We start from the raw sequence: 21,803 nt of genomic DNA, 5'->3' as shown, positions 1-21,803 counted from the left end.
CTAAAAAGAATATTAATGTTGTATTTTTTGATGTGAATGAATCATGCTCCTATAGCATAAACAAGGTTTATGGCTTTTGGAAACGTTACTCACTGAAGATGAGATCATAGCACATCCTTTGATGAGGGCTTGGTTTACATGTGTGTGTTAAATCTGATGACTGAAATTACATCCAAACTCTCTTCAGTTTTGCTAGGGAACACCGATTTTACCATTTGCATGTCTGTGGGGTTCTCTGTTGAAGCGTGAATCTGTGATCAGATTGAGACAGTACATATCTGGGCTGCGTTTCCCGATAACGATGGATCGTAGCAACGATCGAGCAAAAAATGAAACCATCGATATTTCTTACGTGCGTTTCCCAAACATGCTCGTAAGGAGTAGGCTAATCTATGCACTTTCAAGAGTTACGAATTTTCAAGAGACACTTTAGCTACGATGTCTTTAGGAACGGCCAGTAAAACTAAGATTCGTCCTACGATGGATTCTACGATCAATTTAGGCTTACGACGCTTTCGGGAAACGCACCCCTGTTAGATCTGACCACTGATCCTCAGTGAAAGCCTGTCAAACTCTGTAGGGAGAAGCGATGGAAAACTTTCTATAGGACTTCATTCAGTAATCTAGTCCAGTATACAGCCCATCCTTTGCTATTTGTATGCTGGCATGTAGTTCTACATATGCGGCCAAAGATCTATGATTACAGGTAAATCTCTGACTTCACAAAAGGAGCAGCAAATGCCTAATACTGTACATTGTATCTTTCTCCAATTTCTTGTTTTACCAGTGTATTAACTTGTACTGCTACACCATTATGAAGAGCAACTACATAGCATTATAGTGAAATAGTAGTTAATGTAACCTTAATGTAAAGTTTTGTTCTTTTTGTATTTTTCTCTGTATCTCTCATTCTCTATAATCCTATTTGTCTGTCATGCACACACACCCAAAAGTCTTTGTCTATAAGAGAGTTTATATGAGAATCTCATAAGTAGAACAAATGGCCATATGTTGGCTAAGTAGGTCATCTGCTGGGTGGGAATTGTAAAATAAACTAGATGGTAATGGTTTCAGTAAATGTATTCATTTCATGTGTATGTGGCCATATGATCCTATGGACCCTGAATGGCAGTTGTCTGTTTGTTTGTGCTTCATATTTGATTTCAGGCCTGCATCATTACAAGGACGAATGTTAGTGAATAGAGAGGCTCCTCGTGTCCAGCACCCAAACCTCATTCCTGAGAGCAAGCAGACAGGCCGGAGGGTTACGTACTATTGGCGCACAGTATCAATCGCCATCCACAAAAAGAAAGTGACAAGGCTACACACATGCATACCCACATACACGCACACACATTCTCACAAATAGAGCCTTTTTAAGTTTGATTTTGAATTTCATACGTGAAATTGTGAAGTGCAAAACAATGTATACATGTACACTAAATCTATATAGTGGAACTCATAAAAGAAAACAGGTCTAGAATTTGTCATATCCACACTCACGAAACAATTTTGAAAGAATATTTTGACGAGAAACAGAGTAATCTCATGCAAAAGATGAATTGTACAAACCTGCCAATACCACTAGAAATCCACCTTGATTTCCATTGTACAGTATAGGCCATAGAATAAGCCTCACTCTAAGTGATGCCCTGTGCATCCAAATTACCTACACACTGCTCTGCATTAGCCTGAGTTGACTTTTATGTCCATGTGAATGTAGGCAGGGTCCACTCTCTTCAGTACCTGATGACAGCTTAATTCCCAGCCCGGCCCCCCTGCTGAGTGCCGCTGTTTGTGTGGGATGACAGACGGAGACCAGGCCGAGGGGAGATGAGTGGGAACCCTCGGAGCCCACTCAGATTTCTGGGCGCCGTGAAAAGATTTGTCCAGGCCATTCACATCTGATGGAGTTTCCCATGTTTTGTGGGACAGTACTTTTTGTTGAAGTGTTTGGATAGTGAGATGGTGTGTCTCCTTGCTTCTGTACACACACACACACACACACATGCACACACTCACAAAAACACGCACCACACACTGACACACGTACGCACACACACACACACTCACGTGCACTCACACACACCACACACATACACACTCATGCGGCATTAGTGATCCCTCCTTTTGTGAGACCACTTTGAACAGTGCTGAGTTGTACACTGCAGACCAGGTAAGAGGCTTCAGAACCACAGCAACAGAGGTTGTATAAAGACCCAAGTGTGTTAGTGGAAGCTGCGGGAAGCGGGGAGTGGGGTGAAAGAGGCTGGAGAAAAAAGGAATGTAGAATGGTTTGGAGAGAAGAGAGAGAGTGAGTACAGCGGGGTTGAATAAAGGGCAGAAGAGTAAAACTGGAACCCATACTTGAAGAGGGCTTGGTATAGGGGGGTGGGGTATTTAGGTCAAGACCCAGGGGTCAACGTGTTGGTGTTCCGGGGACAGAGGGTGATAAGGTTAGTGGACAGGGTAGCTAGGGGGTGAGGCTTAGCCAACGGGGAGGACAAGAGGAGTACAGATTGAGAAGCCGGATGATTTACAGGGGTTTGGAAGGAACTGTTTTGAACTTGTTTTTAAGGTACAGTAACAGAGTGATTGGAGACTTTTCATGCTGCACCTGAGCCACTTAGGTGATGAGGGAATGAAAGTGAAAATGTGTGTGAACCTCACCAGGTGTGAAGATGGAGCGAGTATATGTTATCCTCCTGGTGATATCTAGGATGTCTTCAGTATCCACGCAATTTAATGGATACAACTGTGATGCCAACTACCACAGCAGGTTTCCAGGTGAGGACTGTCATCTCTGTGTAAAGCCCCCTCGTTACTTTCCCACCACATGTTGTAATATCATTTTTATATTGCTTTTTTAATATATTTTTTTGTAACCTTCAAAGGCAATATATTTTACTTAGTTTTGTCAGCGTCTCTTCTCTTGTCAACTTTTCTCTTTTATTGTCTCTGTCTATTACTCTGTCTATCTCTCTGTCCAGCGGAGCGTGACATCAGTGTGTACTGCGGAGTTCAGACCATAACCTTGAAGATCAACTTCTGTCCGGTGCTGTTTTCCGGCTACACCGACGCAGACCTGGCTCTGAACGGTCGCCAAAGCGAGGCCCACTGCCGGGGTTTCATCAACAACAACACTTTCCCCACAGCCGTGCTGTTCAGCATCAGTCTCAGCGCCCTGGAGGCCTGTGGCAGCAGCCTGGTGGTGAGGGGCCATGTGAACAGCTCAACCACATGGGCACCTTCACAGAAAAACTAACGAGCATCTGTTGGCATTGATTTTGGTACAAAATGACAGTTAAACGTCTTTATTTGTATTCTAAGGCTGAGGTGATGTTTTTTTCTCACAGGTGACAACAGCCTACGGGGCCAATGCCTACGGGAACATGTCCCTGGTGCAGATAGGGAATGTCTCAGGGTACATAGACACCCCCGACCCTCCAACCATTATCAGTTACCTGCCCGGGCTGCTGTATAAATTCAGCTGTAGCTATCCCTTGGAGTATCTGGTTAACAACTCCCAGCTTGCCTCGTGAGTTCCTCACACACTTCCTGTTTCCTACCTAAGATTGATTTTGTTCAAGTGTGATCATTGTTATTATTGTTATAATTTATTATTATTAATCTTAAAATCTTATTATTTTAAGATCATCTGCTGCTATATCAGTGAAAGATAATAATGGCACATTTGTGAGCACTTTGAGCATGATCCTGTATAATGTGAGTACCAAAACTGAAATATTTTTCTGTGACCTTGTATACTGACATATGCCTCGTTCAAATGCTTTATTTATGTAAGATGTTGCATTGACACATGACTCAGAGAGTAAGCCTGCTAATGTATTACTTTCTCCAAAGGACTCAAACTACAATCAGCCTCTCTCCATCCCAGTGGCTGGGCTGGCATTGAAAACCAGAGTATTCGCTGCAGTTAAAGCTACAAACCTAGACAAACGGTAAGAAACTATATTTATTTTTCCTTTAATTGACACCACCACACTCCCCCTTATTATTTGTATCATATGAATGATCATTCTGAACTTCTTCAGTCCTACTTGGATTTTCTCTTTAATAACATTTGGCTTTTTTTCATTTGGATTATGTTGGCTTCTTTCAACTTTCGGTTGACATCAACATAATTCAGCTCCACCAACTGTCATTGCTTCCCATTCATTAGTCTCAATAGCCTGTGTGAAGGCTCTAGTCCTTCAGTCCTGTTCTGTTGTCAGACTAGATCTCTGTCCTGAACCAGCTCCTCATAGTTTTGTCTCTTTGTAGATGGAATATCTTGATGGACTACTGTTACACCACCCCTTCAGGGAATCCAAATGATGAACTGCGCTATGACCTTTTCTTTGGGTAATCTCACTTGCAAATGATGCCAAGATAAACCGCCAAAGTGGCCCATTACCCATTCACCCATCCACTTATCATTCAAGCCCTCATAAAGGGGTTTCTGGGTGAATGACAGGATGTTTTTCGCATTGAGTATTTTAACATAGACCCAGACATTTCCATTGCTTTCAGTGTGTGTGTGTGTGTGTCTGTGTGGGCCCCTGTTGCACTATGCTTTTTTTTCAAAACAGCTGTCACAAAGATCCACAGACAACTGTTTTCGAGAACGGGAAGAGTCAGATGGGTCGTTTCGCTTTTGAGGTGTTCCGTTTCGTCAAGCACAGACACCAGAAGATGTCCACTGTGTTCCTGCACTGTGTCAGCAAGCTTTGTCGGGTGGATGACTGCATAATGCTCATGCCAGTAAGGATTCCTGTTCCTCTTCAGGGCTCAGTCTAATAGTTTTTCTCAACCCAGGTCTGTTTATACCAACTATACATCACCTAGATACAACCCAGGACTGTTTATACCAACTATACATCACCTAGATACAACCCAGGACTGTTTATACCAACTATACATCACCTAGATACAACCCAGGTCTGTTTATACCAACTATACATCACCTAGATACAACCCAGGACTGTTTATACCAACTATACATCACCTAGATACAACCCAGGACTGTTTATACCAACTATACATCACCTAGATACAACCCAGGTCTGTTTATACCAACTATACATCACCTAGATACAACCCAGGACTGTTTATACCAACTATACATCACCTAGATACAACCCAGGACTGTTTATACCAACTATACATCACCTAGATACAACCCAGGTCTGTTTATACCAACTATACATCACCTAGATACAACCCAGGACTGTTTATACCAACTATACATCACCTAGATACAACCCAGGACTGTTTATACCAACTATACATCCCCTAGATACAACCCAGGTCTGTTTATACCAACTATACATCACCTAGATACAACCCAGGACTGTTTATACCAACTATACATCACCTAGATACAACCCAGGACTGTTTATACCAACTATACATCACCTAGATACAACCCAGGACTGTTTATACAAACTATACATCACCTAGATACAACCCAGGACTGTTTATACCAACTATACATCACCTAGATACAACCCAGGACTGTTTATACCAACTACACATCACCTAGATACAACCCAGGTCTGTTTATACCAACTATACAATGTCCCCATGTCGGCCTGGCATCTGTGCAGCTCACCACGGTGTGTAAGCTAACGTATGAAAATGACATGTGATGATCTCCTGGTGATGTGGCTGTTAGATCTGCGGTCATCGTCGTAGGAGGGACACTGACGAGAGCACAGAGTCTAGACCGGCGTCTGGCAATGCCATCATCACAGCTGGGCCCATAATCACCAGGAGTGGTGTGTGCCAAAGCCTACTGTCTTATCTCTGCTGAAAGAGCAGATCATCAAATATATACTATCTGCAGTCTATTCTGGAATTGGTTATGACCGTTATTGTCTTTACAGATGAAACTCCAACCAATAACTCACAACTTGGTAAGCCCTTGTCCTGACAACTCACAATCTAGATCACGTGTTTCATGTTGAAGAAAGGTTTAATCTTACGCTTTTTCTTTTTGTGCGGGTTATTTCAGCTGCGTCGAGAGGCTCGTTGCTCCCAATGAACCCAGTGACCAGTACGCTGCTCTCAGGTGTGGTCATTCTGGGAGGAGCCAGTGTTGTCTTCTTTCTACTTTCCCTCCGCCTCCTACGAAGAGGCAACCCCCCATCTGCAACACCCTCTGGAGCTTGGAATCCCATCTTCAAATAAACCTTCCCTCTCTCTCATTATCTGTAATATATTATCTCTAATCTCTGTCTCCTTTTTCTTTATCCTTATCTTTCACTCTCTCTCTCTTTCTCTTGTTTTTCTCCTTTCAACCAAGTCTCTGATTTGATGTTTTCACTTACGTTCTCTTCTATGTTCTTGTGCCGCCAAACTCAAATACATCATGTACGTAAATAGCATATTGTCCATGGAGTGCCATGTAGCGCTGTGTTCTGTTTCGTCCTGTACTCCCTTGTGTTTTTACCAATCCATTGTTCTTTAAAGTGTTTTGAAAGGACAATCCATACAGTACATTCTGCATGATCTAGATCACCATGAAGGCCCATCTTGCATTCCTCTCAACTTAAATTACCTCTGCCTTATTGTCAGTCATAGTGAAGCACAGAATTGGTTTCATTAAACAAATAAGGCTGTTGTTGTAATATCAACCCCTGACACCATTAAAGACTGGGACACAACAAAAGACCAGCACCAAATTGTTTTTGCTGTATTCATTTAATATGTATGGTATTTTACACATGCTATCCCAAGTTAATGTAGGATATGTATTCACAAGACTATGTCTTATATCTTTAGATTTATTACTATTGTAGCTAAATATCTTGTTTATGGATGACATAATCAGTACATGTACCCACTGATTTTGTTTGGTTAAAATGTACAAAATAAATAAATTGTCCATTTATTTTAATTACTTAAATTTATATCATGTTAATTTAGTCTGTATTTTTATATTCAAAGAAATGTTTGAATCATATAAAGATAATAAAAGTTTTGTATAAAACTTTTTCTGTTAACTTTTGCAAATGCTACATTGACCAACACCTTGCTGTGTTGTTTCAAAAGTCCAATTAAAGAATGATTCCAAAATGTTTGCAATACTGTTCTGTTCCTCATGAAGAGGTCTGTCCTTAAACCACTGAACAGTTAACAATAATTAAAGATAATGATTACTTTATAACTTTTATACTGTTTGAAATGTTCTGAATATAATAAACAATGTTTGATCTATACCTTACATTTAGTCATTTAGCAGACGCTCTTATCCAGAGCGACTTACAGTAAGTACAGGGACATTCCCCCGAGGCAAGTAGGGTGAAGTGCCTTGCCCAAGGACACAACCTCAGTTGGCATGACCGGGAATCGAACTGGCAACCTTCGGATTACTAGTCCGACTCCCACACCGCTCAGCCACCTGACTCCCCTTGCAATATGAATCTCATGAGCACATAAGCCTTGGTTATGTCCAGGAGAGAACTATGCCTATCTATTAATTATGTTTCTTGTATCATTGATACAAGAAACTTGCCACTAGGAAAGGCCTGTTAAGTCAGAGGTCACAATATTTCCAAAGTGTATAATGCCATGCAACTTTGAATGAGGAAAATAGAAGGAGCGACAAGGCCATTTCTAGACCTGAACAAAAGCTATCTAGCACACATTGTTCTTTTTCTGTGCCTGCAAAGGCTGTGCCAATCATCTTGTATCCTCCCATATTGTGATACCATATACTCCCTTGATTTCCTGTATTCATTGTCCAGTCTTCTTGAGTGTAACAGACACCTGCACCTTACCTATGTGTAATAAATACGTTGATTTTGTCTAGAACTTGTCTAAACTATTCCATTCATTAACTTGGTACTTTCAGAGCAATTGGGTATTATCAGAGACATCTTCACAAAATTGACAAATTCCCATAAACAATAAAAGTATGTGTTCTGGGTGACATACCTAATTCTGTGACTCTGTGTAGTTATAACCCTAACCAGATCCTACAGTCATGCTAATCGTGAGTTGAACAGCTTTTACACAATCTAAACTTACAATGACAGTTGGTGAATGAGAGGTGAGAGAGGATCACCATTGCCATCCTAATTAAACAAATGAGGTGTGTTCATTGGGCGGACATTCCATTCTTAAGCAAAGTGCAGTTTCCAGGTCCATGGGAAAAAAGTTTTTATGGGTCACCTGACAACATGCTGTAAGTATGTAAAAATAGAAACACATGGTCAGGTGAGAAGTTAGCTATGGCACATGTTAGTGGTGTGTCCTCATCTTGGTTTTGTGCATTTGACAAAAGAGGGCTGAACCCAGTGCTCTGATTCGTTCCTAATCACAGTAAATATGTTTCCTTCCCAGGTGGCTCACCTGACAAGATCAATTTACAGAATTCTTTCATTTTTCTCGTTCCACTTCTGTAAAAAAAATATATATAACTAACAATGTGATATGTGAATAAGCTTTTCATTTGGTCATAAGTTGAGACAGAAAATTCCCAGATAACTTGACAACACACTACAACACAAACTGGGAGCTGTGTGTGTGTGCATCTATGCATAAGTGATTCTAGGTTTTAAAACTGGTGGTGCAAAGGGTAGTGATTGCTTACAAAAACATGCTCAAAAATAATACTAGATCTAAAAATGTAAAACTAATCATTAGAGTACAACAAACAGAACATACAAAAAATAGAACATGCAACTCTGACATCACTTAAAAATGTTCTAAAAACATTTCATCGCTTTTTACATAAATTTGAAAATGTAAGTGTTTTCATCCCAACAATAGGGGGTGCAAATGCACCCCTTGCACCTGCGGTAAAATTGCCTATGCGTCTATGTGCGTGTGTGAGTTTGTGTGGTCCCAGAAGACTATGAACCATACACTACCTTTATTAAATTACATATTAGCACACAAAGGTTTGCAAGTACTCACAAAGAGACCAGAAGATGCAACCTTGAAGGTTGTTGTGTTGGGTTTCAGAATGTGCCTCCAGGAAAGAACCATGGTACATCAACCACAAAAGTTAATTGTTCACACTAACTGAGACATCACACGAAAGAAGCCTTGACCCTGTTTACAACCAATCCCAGGAGCGTGTGTGAAATGTCAAACTCATTCAGTCCCATATATAAATGAAGCTCATGCCTACCAGCATAACTGAGCTAAGAGATTGAAGAGGTAAGATTAGTAAATAACATATTGTGCTTGCTTGCTTTGATTTTACATAATGCTTCGGACATTTAGAATTGTTTTTTTTTTTCATTTTTACTTACTGTGATGTTTACGATGACGCTTGTGTGATTAGATTTAGATTTTGAACTGGTGAGATGGCGTTGTTTAGTTTACTCATCCTGACCTCCTTGAGCATTGGGATCCTTCAGGCATTGACCACAACTGACTGTGGAGCATATTCCAGAAAACCAGGTACCTATCCACCCACCCATAAAGTATCTATAGTTGAGTATTGATTGTTGCTGGCAGTCAGCTGCAGTCTGGTTGGCATATATTACAAACTGGTTATTTGGGTGTAAGGAGGATGTGTTTAGTGCTTGAATCTGGTTTGAGACTTTGAGGCTATTCTTTAGATCACAGCTGAATTAGGTTGTGCTTGAGAACATGTCAGACACAAAGACAGCATGTAAAGCCATCCCTGTCTGAATAAGTCAAAGCACTGCCTTGCATCCCCCAGAGTACACCGACATCTCTGTGGTCTGCGGGACCTCTACTATGGACCTGACCATCCTCATCTGCCCCGCCGTCTATACCGGATACAATGAGACTCTCCTGATCCTGAACCAGATCGTGGATAACCCAGACTGCAAGGGTAGACTGGACATGTCAGTCACTCCGCCAGTACTCCGGTTCAGCTTCCCCATACGACTGGGTAACGCCTGCGGAAGTACCTTCCTGGTGAGTGGAACATCAACAGAATCTGTCTAAGCTCTCTCTGCATGGCCGAGGAGACACAGTAACATTTAGAAAGAAGAGACGTGATTCTCATCACATTATGGGAAAAAGCTGAGATTGAAGCCAATGTGTTCCGTTCATCAGCTCTGATTGTACATGTTGGAATAGAAGGGATGAAACATTCAGAATAAGTAAAGGCTTCAGTCTGATTTAATGGGGGGGGGGGGGATGTCCAGCTGTTTTACCTTTCTACTCTACGTTTGTTCGTTGATTCCAGCCTATGAAAAACCGATGTTGTTCTATATTTTTTCAGACCACGAGTTCACCAGGCATAGGAATATTCTCGGACTTTTCAAACATTCAAACGGTCAACGTAAGTGGTGTGGTCCGCTCTTTTGACCCTACCGAAGGGGCCGTCACCTACAACGCTGAGCTCAAGTACTTCTACTCATGCGCTTACCCACTGGAGTACCTCATCAACAACACACAAGTAGATGTGTAAGTGCCAACCTAAACCTTGACCCCTCTTCAGCATCTCTGCTGATCTGCAGACCTGGCCTACTCACTTAGCAATGGAAACTTCACTTTTTCATCTTTTGACTTTGATTGGGTCTCGTGGGAGTGATTGAGTGGCCACACAGTGATTGAGCCTCTATCTATCGGCTGTGTCTCTCCATAGTGCTGCGTCCTCCATTGCTTTGAAGGAAATCAATGGCAGCTTCATCAGCACCCTCAGCATGGCTCTGTACAAGGTAAAAACAAACACCTGCCTGACACCTGAAACGGCCCCAGCGTACACATTTCAAAGCCTTGCTGTAGTAACCGGCCCTGAACAAATTGGGACACGCTACGCAGAATAGGCTGTAATGATACCCCACATATTTGGTTCACAGTAAGCCTAGATGTTTGATCTTGTGTAAATGTTTTATAATGCACTTAGAATGTTCCTTTCCTTCCTCTGCCAGGATGAAAACTACACCACACCCCTTGTTATTCCGTACCAGGGGGTCGAGCTAAGAACTAACATCAATGTTCAGGTTCTTGCTGTCAACCTGACATCCCAGTAAGATCATTTTACATCATTACTTTACTCTGAAACATTTACATTTACATTTATTCATTTAGCAGACGCTTTTATCCAAAGCGACTTCCAAGAGAGAGCTTTACAAAGTACATAGGTCACTGATCATAACAACGAGATAGCCACAAAACATTGCGAGTAGCCAAAACATGAAGCACACATTGTGAACAACCAAAATAAGTGCCAAAGGGAAGAACCATACACCAAACCCCAAACACCTTAACTGGATTCTTCTTATCCTTGATGATCTGTCTGAAACTGAATGGGGGTTAAAGGTGATGAGAAGGTTCTGATTGGCTCTGGTGACTTCACTCTTTCTCCTCAGGTATAATGTTCTTCTGGACCGGTGCTATGCCTCAATTTCACCCAGACCCTCCAACTCAACCATCTTTAATCTGTTTGTCTCGTAAGTAAATAAAAGAAAGACTATGAAAAAATATGAAAAATACACTTAAATCTGTCTCAGCAGCTAACATACAAACTCTACTTCCTGTCTAAGCTGCATTCAGACACAGTCTACCTGTGCGCTACATAGTACATCTGTCCAGGTCCTAACCTCTCAAGTGTTTTTCATTAAAATAGAGAATTAGCAATTACATCTTGCCAAGTGCCAAAGGGGCCTTGCTCTCAAAATGCATCCTCATCCATTCAATAATGAATATTCTCTGTGTATCTACTGGTGTCATGTGCAAATGGGCACTTTTGAGGTTCGCCTTTTTTTTAAAGGTGCTCCGTAAATCAGCAGACCACCATAATAGAGAACGGGGTGAGCCAGAAGGCCCGCTTCAACTTCCCGGCATTCCGCTTCATCGAGCAGCAGAATGAGACCGTCTCCACCTACTACCTCCATTGCATTACCAGACTTTGTGAACCCAGCACCTGCAGCACCTTCAAGGCATGAGATGACACTGACACAATAAACAGAACACCCCTCAATTTATTTCCCTCTAAAATGGCAACCCTTGGTGGGTGAACTGCATTTTTGCAATCTAACGCCAACCTAGACCGTCTCAGTTTTAGACTGCTCCTCTCGAAGGAGAAGTATGAACCATGTGCTTTGTCAACTTTTCTCTGTGTCTGTTCCTGCAGCAATGCAATAGGAGGAGGAGAGGTGTGGAGGCCGTTATCGACGACGGTGTCACTGAGCAGACTGTCCTTACCGTGCCAATCAAGACCAGGGCTGAGAGCAGTAAGTCCTCTCTGGCTCTTTTCCTCTTCTCAAAATATCCCTGTGCAGCACTTGCAAGTTATACTAACATTGGAATAATTTGCAATTCCAAGTATTAATGTCATGCTCAAATAAAAAAATATGTTTGAGAATAGATTTTTGACATTGATGTCTTTGACATGTCTTTCTCCTAGCCATAACCTCCCCAAACACAGGTAAGTTTCTTTAATAAGTTCCGTTAAAGACATACTTTACTGGGGACTTGATTGAAGTTCTCAAATACTTCATTAGCAGCATCCACTGTGTTTTTTTACTGACCCTGTCCCACCCTCTTCCTTTGCTAGCACTGTCCGGTGATCAAAAATCTGAGAGTGGGACATCAGTTGGTCTGGGAATTGCTGTGGCAGTTCTCATTGTGGTTGCGGTGGCTGCTATTCTGATGGCTGCCACCTTCTACCGTAAACTAAACAGGCTAGGCTAAGAGTTTGTAGGACACAAGAAAAAGTGACAAAGCAACACTTTTGACAATGAAACAGTATGTCCATACTGAAAGAAATACTCTCTTGACTATCTTTCATTTTTGGACCCTGCATGTGTCTTTGCTCCACATGTTAAGCTTGTATCAATAACTACATTGAGGAAGTTGGTTTACAAAACATGTAGCTACATACTGTATAGTGTGCACCAATCATCTCTGTATGTGTACATAAACCATGAGCTTGGGTGAAGCAGATACATCATTCCTGACCCTGTGAGAATCCTTCTCTTTAGTTGGTTAGGAGGGGCAGGAGGGTTTGTGCACTCCAGAGCAGCATTTAAAGTCGTTCACTTAGATGATGCTCTCGTCTTTAAGTTTTTTTTGCATGTGATGTATGAAAAGGTGGGCATGTAGAATTAAACTGTGGTTGATATGAGTGGGCAGTTATCCTGAATTCCAGTGGGCCCCGAAGCCATGATGCCAATTGAAGCCATATGGCAAACTTTGTTTCAGAACAAAAATAGAACTTTTTGTTTGTTCATGTTCAGAGGGGGTACAGGTCAATTCTGTATTTTTATTCTTTAATTCCTTACATGTTATATTATCACAAACATTTTACAGCTACAGTTCACTGTGACCCGTGTTGTGTGAAAAGTTTGTAAATGGTAGAAGACATGAATGGTAGCAGTTGTGTATTTGTATTATTTTGCTTCATGTCTCTATGTGGCATCATCATTAAAACTTACAGGTTGTGGATTATTATGTTGATGCCTTTCATTGTGACCCCATAACCATGTTTCCACATCGTGCAACTTGTCATGATATCCAAATCACATTAGAAACATCCAGATTTAGCCATTTCTGAGTGGTGCAGTCAATTAATTTGTTTAATGATGATTTTACTGAATACTTTTTATGTTCTCGAATATATGGCCATTACAAGTGATTGTATGCCCTTAGCTGTGGCGGTTTCATACAATAGATGTAGATAAACAACTCTGGGAGTGCTGAAGTAACTCTCCACTAGAGGGTATCTCATCACCATTTTTAAAATCCAGGAATTTCTTTGGCGACAATGCGTGAGGCTACTTACAAAGAATGGCAAGTCTGGTAGTAAAGGTAAGCATACTCAAGCAACTGCTTAAGAAGTGTCACATAGGTACTTCATATTTCCTTCACACAAACTTACAGTTTTTCTCAATTGCTAAGACACATTTCTTGAATGTGTACTGTGTTTTCTCCAAACTCTATACACACATCTTGACACTGTAGTCAAAACCATATTATCTGTCGTATAAACCTAACTTTGCATTCAAAATACACACAAAGCCCTCAAATAAATTCAACCTTCTGAATACCCTTTAGACACTGCTGGGAGGAATTGAAAACACTATTATAAAAAGGTTTTCAAGAACCATTGACTATAACGTGTCCCTGAATTCTAGATATGTTCCACCTCATGAGTTTGACATGATGTAAATCATAAAACTCACAATTACTGCAATTGTCCTTCTTACAGGCTGTTTATTTTCTATTTACATTATACAGCAATTGCATTTTGAGCTCTTGTTACTGTAGTGGTCACAGTATACAAATAGTAGTACTTTTAGTCAACAACACAAATATATTGCTCTAAATTGTAATTTGGGGAACAAAGGCTAAGAAAACAAGGAAATAAACAAATAATTGTTGCCTGGGTAACAGAGCTTGAGAACAGTACTGTTCATTGTGGGTCAGCATCCTATCTCTGACCAGGGTCAGGCCAGAGATTTTCCTCAACTTCACAGGCAATGTTTTCTCTAGCCAAACAGCAGGGAAAATGCCCCTGAATGCCTGAGCCATCCCTGACAAGACTCCACAGCAATGTCCCCACAAGCTTCTTCCATGGCTTGGAGAAGGTTGTTCTGTCATAGGGATTTCTGTCATAGTGTGGCACGGATCTCATTTGAGATTGTTGTTCTTCTTCCTCTTCCTCTGCCTCTTCCTCTCCCTTGTCCACCTCCTCTCATTTGGACAATTCTTCCTTTTCTTCTGATATTAGCATCCATGATTTCGAAGTACAGATCAGCTTAGCTTTGTATTCATTCCAAACCCCTGATTGCTTGTTGAGTATATTTGCTTGTTAGTGCTTACACATGGATAATTGGTTGTTAAGGTTGTTTGAATTGCGCTGTTTTGGGTTTACTTATCAAATGGCAGTGTTTTCTGAATGACATAATGGTGATAATTGTGTCTTAAAGTAAGAGGTGTGTTTAGACTTTTGCAAAGAAGTGTGAATGAACCTGAGAAATGTGTCAAAAAGGGTCAATTGTGTGTAAAGATTGGGGTACATGGTCTTTCTGCTGGGATTTGGCAAAATGGTTTTGTGGGGATTACACATACCATTTTTGTGTGTTAGCAATCGAGAAAAACTGTAACATGTTTTACAATCAAGATTTAAAACAAAATATTTTAATTGGAAAGCTATGATATGCATGTTATTTAAAAGATATTTAACAATATTATCCAATGCAATGTACAGTAAAGGGGGCATTGAACCTGTGACCTTGTGATCTGGTCATATGCTCTAACCACTGAGCAATGCAAACACAAGGAGTAAATGTTGTATACTCAAAGCTAACTGGGATGGCACCTTAAAACATAAATAGATTGTTAATAGCTTGGTAGAAAATGATCTAATTATGACGTTGCAGACATCTAAGTAGGCCACTTCAAAGTGTTTGGCAAGATGACCCAGTTAAAACAGCAGTGGATAAATCAGCTTGTTGATCATGTAGTCAGGAACAATGATCAGAGTAAGAGGGTTAGACATAAATCTAACTTTGTATATGAGTGAATTAAAATAAGGACGGTCACTCTCTCTTTCTCGCTCTCTCTCATGGTGTGAGTATTAACCTTTCCCTACAGATGGTGAGCCTCCTAAAATGTTAATGCTGAAGGGGGATGGGTTCTGGGGAGACGTTGTAGAGGTCTCTCTGTTTGTTGGCTGCTATGTTGGTGGATCCATCAATTTCAACTAACCTTATAGTCCAAAATGGGAAGGCTGGAAGGCAAAATGGATGGCCATCACAGTAACACAATAAAGTCCATAATTTGATATGTTTGAATAAGTGCTAGTCGCATTGATAGAAAAGCTGTAAGACATATGACACACATTGTTTTAGTGTACACTGAGAAAACATCCTGGTAAGATGAAACTCTGCAAAAGAGGAGAAGTTTGAACAATAAATCTATTTAGAACACTGCAGATAAATGTCATGAAAAGTAAAAAATAAAATTAAAAAAAGACATTTGCAAAAAAAATGTCATTTTTGGTGTCATGTTGTTCTTAGATAGATAAAATCCACTGCATGGTTTTCTGAGAGACTGCAGAGCTGTCGTGTCAGCTGTACATTTACATTTCCAGACAGGACTATTATAAAAAATGTATAAACCTGGTCTGCAATGTGGGTCAGCCATATGGAGAAACAAAAAGCTGGGAGTCATTATGTGCATTAATGCAACATTAAGATCTTAAAGGAAACCAGACTGATAACTTTGGAGCCTATCATGGAAATCATTTACAGTTTTTCTCAATTGCTAAAACACTAAAACCCATTGGCTGAACAAAGTTCTCAGTTGCCTGAACTCATGTAGCTAATTGTGCCTGTCTGTTGTCAATACCTTAAACCATTTCACATGGTAAAACACAATTTGCAGATCTCACTTAGAATTTTCAGCAAAACTCTAAACACAGCTACTGGCCTAACCCAGCCCAAAGACAAGAAGAAGCACATTGATCACATGTTTACTTCTTTGATTTTTGTCTCTTTTACAGTAGTATTGTATACTGTAGTAGCCTACAGTGCATTGTATATACTGCATTTCTGTATACTGTACAATGAACACATTGTATGGCCCTGAACATTGTACTTTCCATTTGTTACAGTAACAGTACTGACTGCTCAATAGATTTTGACTGGTTGCAGGTTCATATCAACAAAGAACAAGAGTGAGTTGTGAGTAGTGAGATGCAGGGTACAGTACTGTATAGGGGTACAAGGAGGAGAAAGAACAAAACAATTGTAAAGAGCAAAGCAGAGTAGTAATTTCTGATCAATTTTGAGCTACTATGATAGAATATGTTTTTGTTCATCAAAAGACAATGACGGATAAATATGAAATTGAGATTACGTAAAAATCTTCTCCCTGAGAACTATATGTTTTGAACAATGTGTTTTCTATTTTTTGGTGTATTGTTTACTGACTGCTTGATAGTGTATAGAATTTTGATCACTTTGTTTATGATTTGATAGCAGTGTTTGATTTTGAGCACAGGTAAATCTGTTTTGAGGCGAAAGTTTCATTTTGCAAGAGGAGTCAGAGGTTTTGTAAATAGATGAGGTTTTGTGCTTACAGTTTTGAGAAAATGGGTGACTGTTTCAAGAAATGTGTTTTAGCAATTGTGAAAAACTGTAAGACACAGAGATGAACACAAAAGCCCTAAAGAATCATTTTAAACTTAAGTTTGTACTACATAGTAAAACCAAGAGAAATATGGGGAGGAAGATATGTTCAGTTAGCAGATTATTGTCGTACCACAGATTGTAATCTGCCTTCAGCACCCAGTTTAGATCCTCAAAACTCTTGCTCTCTAAAAGTTGATCTGTTTTCAGTAGCAAGGTATGTGGACAGCAGATAAAGAGGATTTGGGCTGAAGCTTTGTCTTTATGCAAACAGTGGTGAAGACAAAGAGAGAGAGAGACAGGGAGAGAAACAGACAGAGAGAGAGAGAGAGAGAAAGAGAGAGAGGAAGACGGAGAGGGAGAGAGAGAATGGCAAATCCCTCCAAAAGAACAAGTAATCCTGCTCTGGTTGAGCTGCAGTGTTTGTCCTCTGGACCAGCATTTCAACTCCTCAAACACATTTGGGGACTACTAACTATTAAAATGTAGACCCCTACAGCAGGAAGGCTCCTCTGGAATTTGGAGATGGAGTGTGGGCCACCCAATCAAAGGGAAAGAAGTATCAGCCATACAATACATCAGCCTCCTACCACAACATAGCCCTGAGAAGGGAGTAAAACATATTCTAGTAAGTATGGTTTAAGGTTGGACATCCGCAATACACAGCTGTCTTCATATCTGCATCACAGCCTTCTATATTGATATTAAGGCTGATTCTCTAGCTTTCAGCTGACTATTGTTTTGAGTTTGAAATAAACCTCCTGAAATGTAAAATACCATCATCACCTTGTCCTACTTTATCTTGGCATATTTGTCAAGCTGTCCATTCACACTTCAACACTGGGGTACTTGCAAATGATTGATGCGGCACCTCTTAATGTGATAGATGAAACTTTGATTCCCTGCTGTGAGAGAGGGGCAGAACCCATTTTTGTGGGGTCCTCCCACGCTTGTGTACATCCCTGGTGGGACAAAGGCACATTCAATTTAAACCCCATTAATAATGCACTGGCAGGACTGGAGGGACTCAGAGAAGGACTGTCTCCATTTAGGTTTAGAGGCTACGTTTGATTGGGATTTGCAGGATCAAGGACTTATGAGAAGGACACTGAATGACAGCCTGAGGTCGATTACAGCCCAGTGATTAACTGACTGACAATTTGGGATATTCCTTCAAAACAAAATCTACGTTTTGTTTCAATACAACTAAAAGAGGAATCCTAATCAGAAAAAGTGATGTATCGCTATGAAACAGATCAAAGGCTGAGTGTTTCTGTTTAGTTCACATATGGGATGTCTCAGACTCATCTTGTCTACAGTCTCTCTCTCTCTCTCTCTCTACTCCACGAAGGAGTAGGGAGGGAGGTGGATGTAAGAGGAAATGTTGTGTTGGTTGGCTAATCAGCAGATACAAGCGATTAATGGGGAGTGGGTGGGAAAACAGACTCCACACACCCTCTTTGCCAGAGGAATGCATGTCCACTTAGCCCTGCTGACCTAACACTAATGCAGTCTACAGGGGCTCGGGTGGGGCAGGGGTGCGGGGCCAAATCACATGGTACCATAAGAGACAGCCCGGTGCACTCATACAAAGCAAACATCCTGTGACACTCAGTTGAGACGTGATGCTGTGCACCAATCCCTGGGAGGTATCTCCTTTCATAATTCATAAGGGCAATCAGACATCCCAAAAGTAGGGGCAGACAGCCTGGGGCGGAGATCCAGCTAGGCTAAAACAACCTGTTTCATTATGCATATGGTACATAGCTCTCTCTGACCCTAACTAAAGACCCCACCTCTGTCACACTGAGAGCGAGCTGCCAGATATGGAGGGGCTGTTAACGCCAGCCTCACTCTTCACATATCTCTGTGGCAAGTGGCATCCAATGGATAGCAGGTTTGGTGTAATTGCAAGCGGAACCCCAACCCCCCCACCCTGAGTGAGGACCCTCCTGGCTGGTACACTGTGGTCTGACTGATTAGGATGAGAGGTGGGGACAGGGGCAGGTGAACTGATTGGGTTCACATCAGAGGAAAATAGCATGGCACTAAAGAGCCTGCGTGAATCCCCCTCAGTGCTGTCAAGTGGTGGCTTCTGAGGCAAATCCTGCCAAGCATTGAGTTGCACCGAGGCCGTAATCATAATACATATTGGGGGACACACATCCCCCCCAATATTCAAATCTGGTAAAAATGTCCCCCCCCCCCCCAATATATTGATATAAAAATATAAATGTGCTACGCTACGACAGGCAACCACGCACACTGTCCGAAATTATCATAAAAAATGTAATTCGTCCCCCCAATGTTGACTCCATGGCTACGGCCTTGAGTTGCACATTCAAGTGTAGGTGGAAAAGCTCAACGTTAATGGCAGCACAGTCTGTCAAACCATTAAGTTACAATTATCCCTCAGGATCTAGAGTGGTTAATTGCTGTAGGCTACTCAAGGTCCTTCTGTGAACTATAAGAATTGTACTCTACAGAGCCATTGCTCAAATAAAGCTGGTTTCCATGAAACATGGGTTTTAACAAAATATCAGAAGTTCTATATGGGCTGAGCAATTATCAAATCAGTGAAAGACATAATTATTTTGATGTTTTTTCTCTTTTTCAGCTATGAACAGAGAATGATGAATTGCAATGTTGCTTGTTTATTTACTAGTTATTTAGAACTTACCTTCAGTTGCTTGTGAAGTTTCTGAATTCTTCGATCCCTCCATTCATCCGTCTTCCAGAGTGTGAAAGAATGGAGGTTCTTAATGAGCTCTACTTTGATTTTTGAGGTGGAACAAAACAAAGGCGCTATTACTTGTTCCTTGTTTTGTTTTTCTTCAATATTTTGTCTGCAATGGTGATATGTCTGTGCAAGGAATACATTATCTTCTGCTTTTGACTCCTTTTGTCATATTTATTCTTCATCTCTCATGATGTGATATGATTTAGTAATTTGAACATAAACTTTCAACAGATGAATTCTAAACCGCACATATCCGGATAAAGAATACTGTGTGAGTGGGGCTTTCTCAAACTATTCCTTGCCATTCTCTTCCTGTATGAGATGTTTTCATTTTGCATTTTCAGTCTAGCTCAAGGGAGGACCAAATTAGAAACTGAAACTCCTGTGATGGAACCACAAAGAAACCAACAACGCGCTGAATAAAGATTCAAACTGTTATAACATACATGAGAGGATTTGGTGATGTAGAGCTCTGCTTAGGTAGTTTGGGGGCAAAATGATAAAAAATGCATTTCTCCACCCACTTTGGAGCACCCTGTTTAGAATAATGGGGGAAGACGTTCTTCCTGTGGGACTCGAGAGGAAAGATCTTGAAACACAGCAACCTAATACAAGCAGGCTTTTCCCATGACACATTTGTGTTGGAAAAGAGATTCTTCATTGTCTTTTCAAGGGAGCAAAAACATCTGAGCTCTTTGCGTTTCAGTTCTCAGCTTGGCTCCAAGTGCTGAAGGCAAGGTACATCAGCAACGTTTGATTAAAGATTCATGCTCTTTCAGACATTTTTTCTCTCATTTGGGGTGCGCCTCATGTGCCTCTATCTTCAGGGAGTCTGTAGTGTAGGGTGGGGGAGCTAGCCCCACATCTCATTTGTTTTGCTGTTGTTTGTCTGTAGATGTGAACAGAATAGCATACAGCCACTGCTCTCATGAAGCTGTTCAGTTAGACACATGGATCTATGATTGATGACGAATTTTAGCCACAAATAACAGAAGTGGACTGTTTGCTGCTAGATGCGTCAGGGAGTAGGCTCCCTCAAGTCCAGGACAATAGCAGGGACGTCGGATTGGCTGCTCTGACTGAGAATGTCAATTTCAAGCTCAGGTTAGGTCTCTCCCTTCTCTACTTGGTAGGTGGAAGAGGAAATTAATAAATAGTAGGGTGCAGAAGTATTCCCCCAAATTCTCCATTAGACGTTAAATGACTTCAGCTAATCTTTTGATGAAGAACAAAGAGAAATAATCTGTATTTTAATTAGTCCATCAATGTTCTTTAAAGAGGGAGAGAACAAAAGAGCCCATCAAATCTTTTTTACAAAATTAGGTGGATTAAGAAAATAAATTGTGTAAGATTAATGTGAAGGGATCTAATTGACCTCAGACAGATGATCATGTCTTTTCTCATTCACTCAGGTTGTTACAAAGCAATCTAAGTAAACAGAGAATGCATGTAGTCGCCTCTGTTGATCAGGTCTTTTTGGATATGCGTGTGTGCACGTACATTGACCTTTGTGTTTGAATGTTGTACAAAGTCACACTGAAAAACATTACGGACTCACAAGTGTTCCATTGTTGCTTACAGGCCTCTCAAAATGGAAGTCTTTCAATTGGAAAGGGCATAGGCCTGAGGCTTCTGGGAAGGCCAAGGGACAGACCTTTGACCTCTGTGGTGGAATGTTGCTGTCACGGGCAGTCTATTGTAAGACAGTGAGAGCAGAGCCAACGGATTTCATGTAAATCAAAATCAAATCAAAATGTATTTGTATTGCCCTTTTTACATGCAAGCATGTCACAGAGGGCTTCCCATATGCCCATAGAACTGCCCCTCAACCAACCTAAACCCTCAAGGAAGACAAGGAAAAACTCCCAGAAAAACTCACTGGAGGGAAAAAAATTGAAGAAACCTTGGGAGGAGCAATTTAGTGAGGGATCCCCTCCTCCAGAGACGGTTGGTGAAAGAGAGGAGCAGAACACAGGCTTAACATAGTCATA

General features: G+C 41.0%; 2 protein-coding genes across 2 annotated transcripts; both read left to right on the top strand.

Moving 5' to 3' along the window:
• Positions 1–1,540: 1,540 nt before the first annotated feature.
• zpld1b (zona pellucida-like domain containing 1b) lies at positions 1,541–7,126 on the top strand. Its single transcript, XM_062472899.1, has 10 exons — positions 1,541–2,787; positions 2,991–3,211; positions 3,357–3,538; positions 3,654–3,726; positions 3,865–3,962; positions 4,285–4,365; positions 4,593–4,764; positions 5,678–5,780; positions 5,889–5,918; positions 6,017–7,126. Exons 1-10 carry the CDS (start codon positions 2,682–2,684, stop codon positions 6,190–6,192), a joined length of 1,242 nt encoding a protein of 413 aa, XP_062328883.1. The 5' UTR covers positions 1,541–2,681; the 3' UTR covers positions 6,193–7,126.
• Positions 7,127–9,285: 2,159 nt separating this feature from the next.
• Positions 9,286–13,373, top strand: si:ch211-229d2.5 (zona pellucida-like domain-containing protein 1). The gene is made up of 10 exons (XM_062473125.1): positions 9,286–9,417; positions 9,683–9,903; positions 10,214–10,398; positions 10,580–10,652; positions 10,866–10,963; positions 11,307–11,387; positions 11,708–11,876; positions 12,071–12,170; positions 12,344–12,364; positions 12,494–13,373. Exons 1-10 carry the CDS (start codon positions 9,321–9,323, stop codon positions 12,628–12,630), a joined length of 1,182 nt encoding a protein of 393 aa, XP_062329109.1. The 5' UTR covers positions 9,286–9,320; the 3' UTR covers positions 12,631–13,373.
• The last annotated feature ends 8,430 nt before the right edge of the window (positions 13,374–21,803 follow it).

This window comes from Osmerus eperlanus, chromosome 11, assembly GCF_963692335.1.
Source record: "Osmerus eperlanus chromosome 11, fOsmEpe2.1, whole genome shotgun sequence".
In the NCBI taxonomy this organism is placed as follows: Eukaryota; Metazoa; Chordata; class Actinopteri; order Osmeriformes; family Osmeridae; genus Osmerus; species Osmerus eperlanus.
Note: the sequence above shows the minus strand (reverse complement) of the source record. Positions and strands in the feature narration are given on the sequence as shown.

Bases quoted from the DNA above. Each gene is read 5' to 3' on its own strand.
- zpld1b (XM_062472899.1), top strand. From the start codon at position 2,682: ATGGAGCGAGTATATGTTATCCTCCTGGTGATATCTAGGATGTCTTCA. The intron at 2,788-2,990 runs GTGAGGACTGTC...CTCTCTGTCCAG, and splicing joins CTACCACAGCAGGTTTCCAG to CGGAGCGTGACATCAGTGTG. The intron at 3,727-3,864 runs GTGAGTACCAAA...CTTTCTCCAAAG, and splicing joins TGAGCATGATCCTGTATAAT to GACTCAAACTACAATCAGCC.
- si:ch211-229d2.5 (XM_062473125.1), top strand. From the start codon at position 9,321: ATGGCGTTGTTTAGTTTACTCATCCTGACCTCCTTGAGCATTGGGATC. The intron at 9,418-9,682 runs GTACCTATCCAC...TGCATCCCCCAG, and splicing joins AGCATATTCCAGAAAACCAG to AGTACACCGACATCTCTGTG. The intron at 10,399-10,579 runs GTAAGTGCCAAC...GTCTCTCCATAG, and splicing joins AACAACACACAAGTAGATGT to TGCTGCGTCCTCCATTGCTT.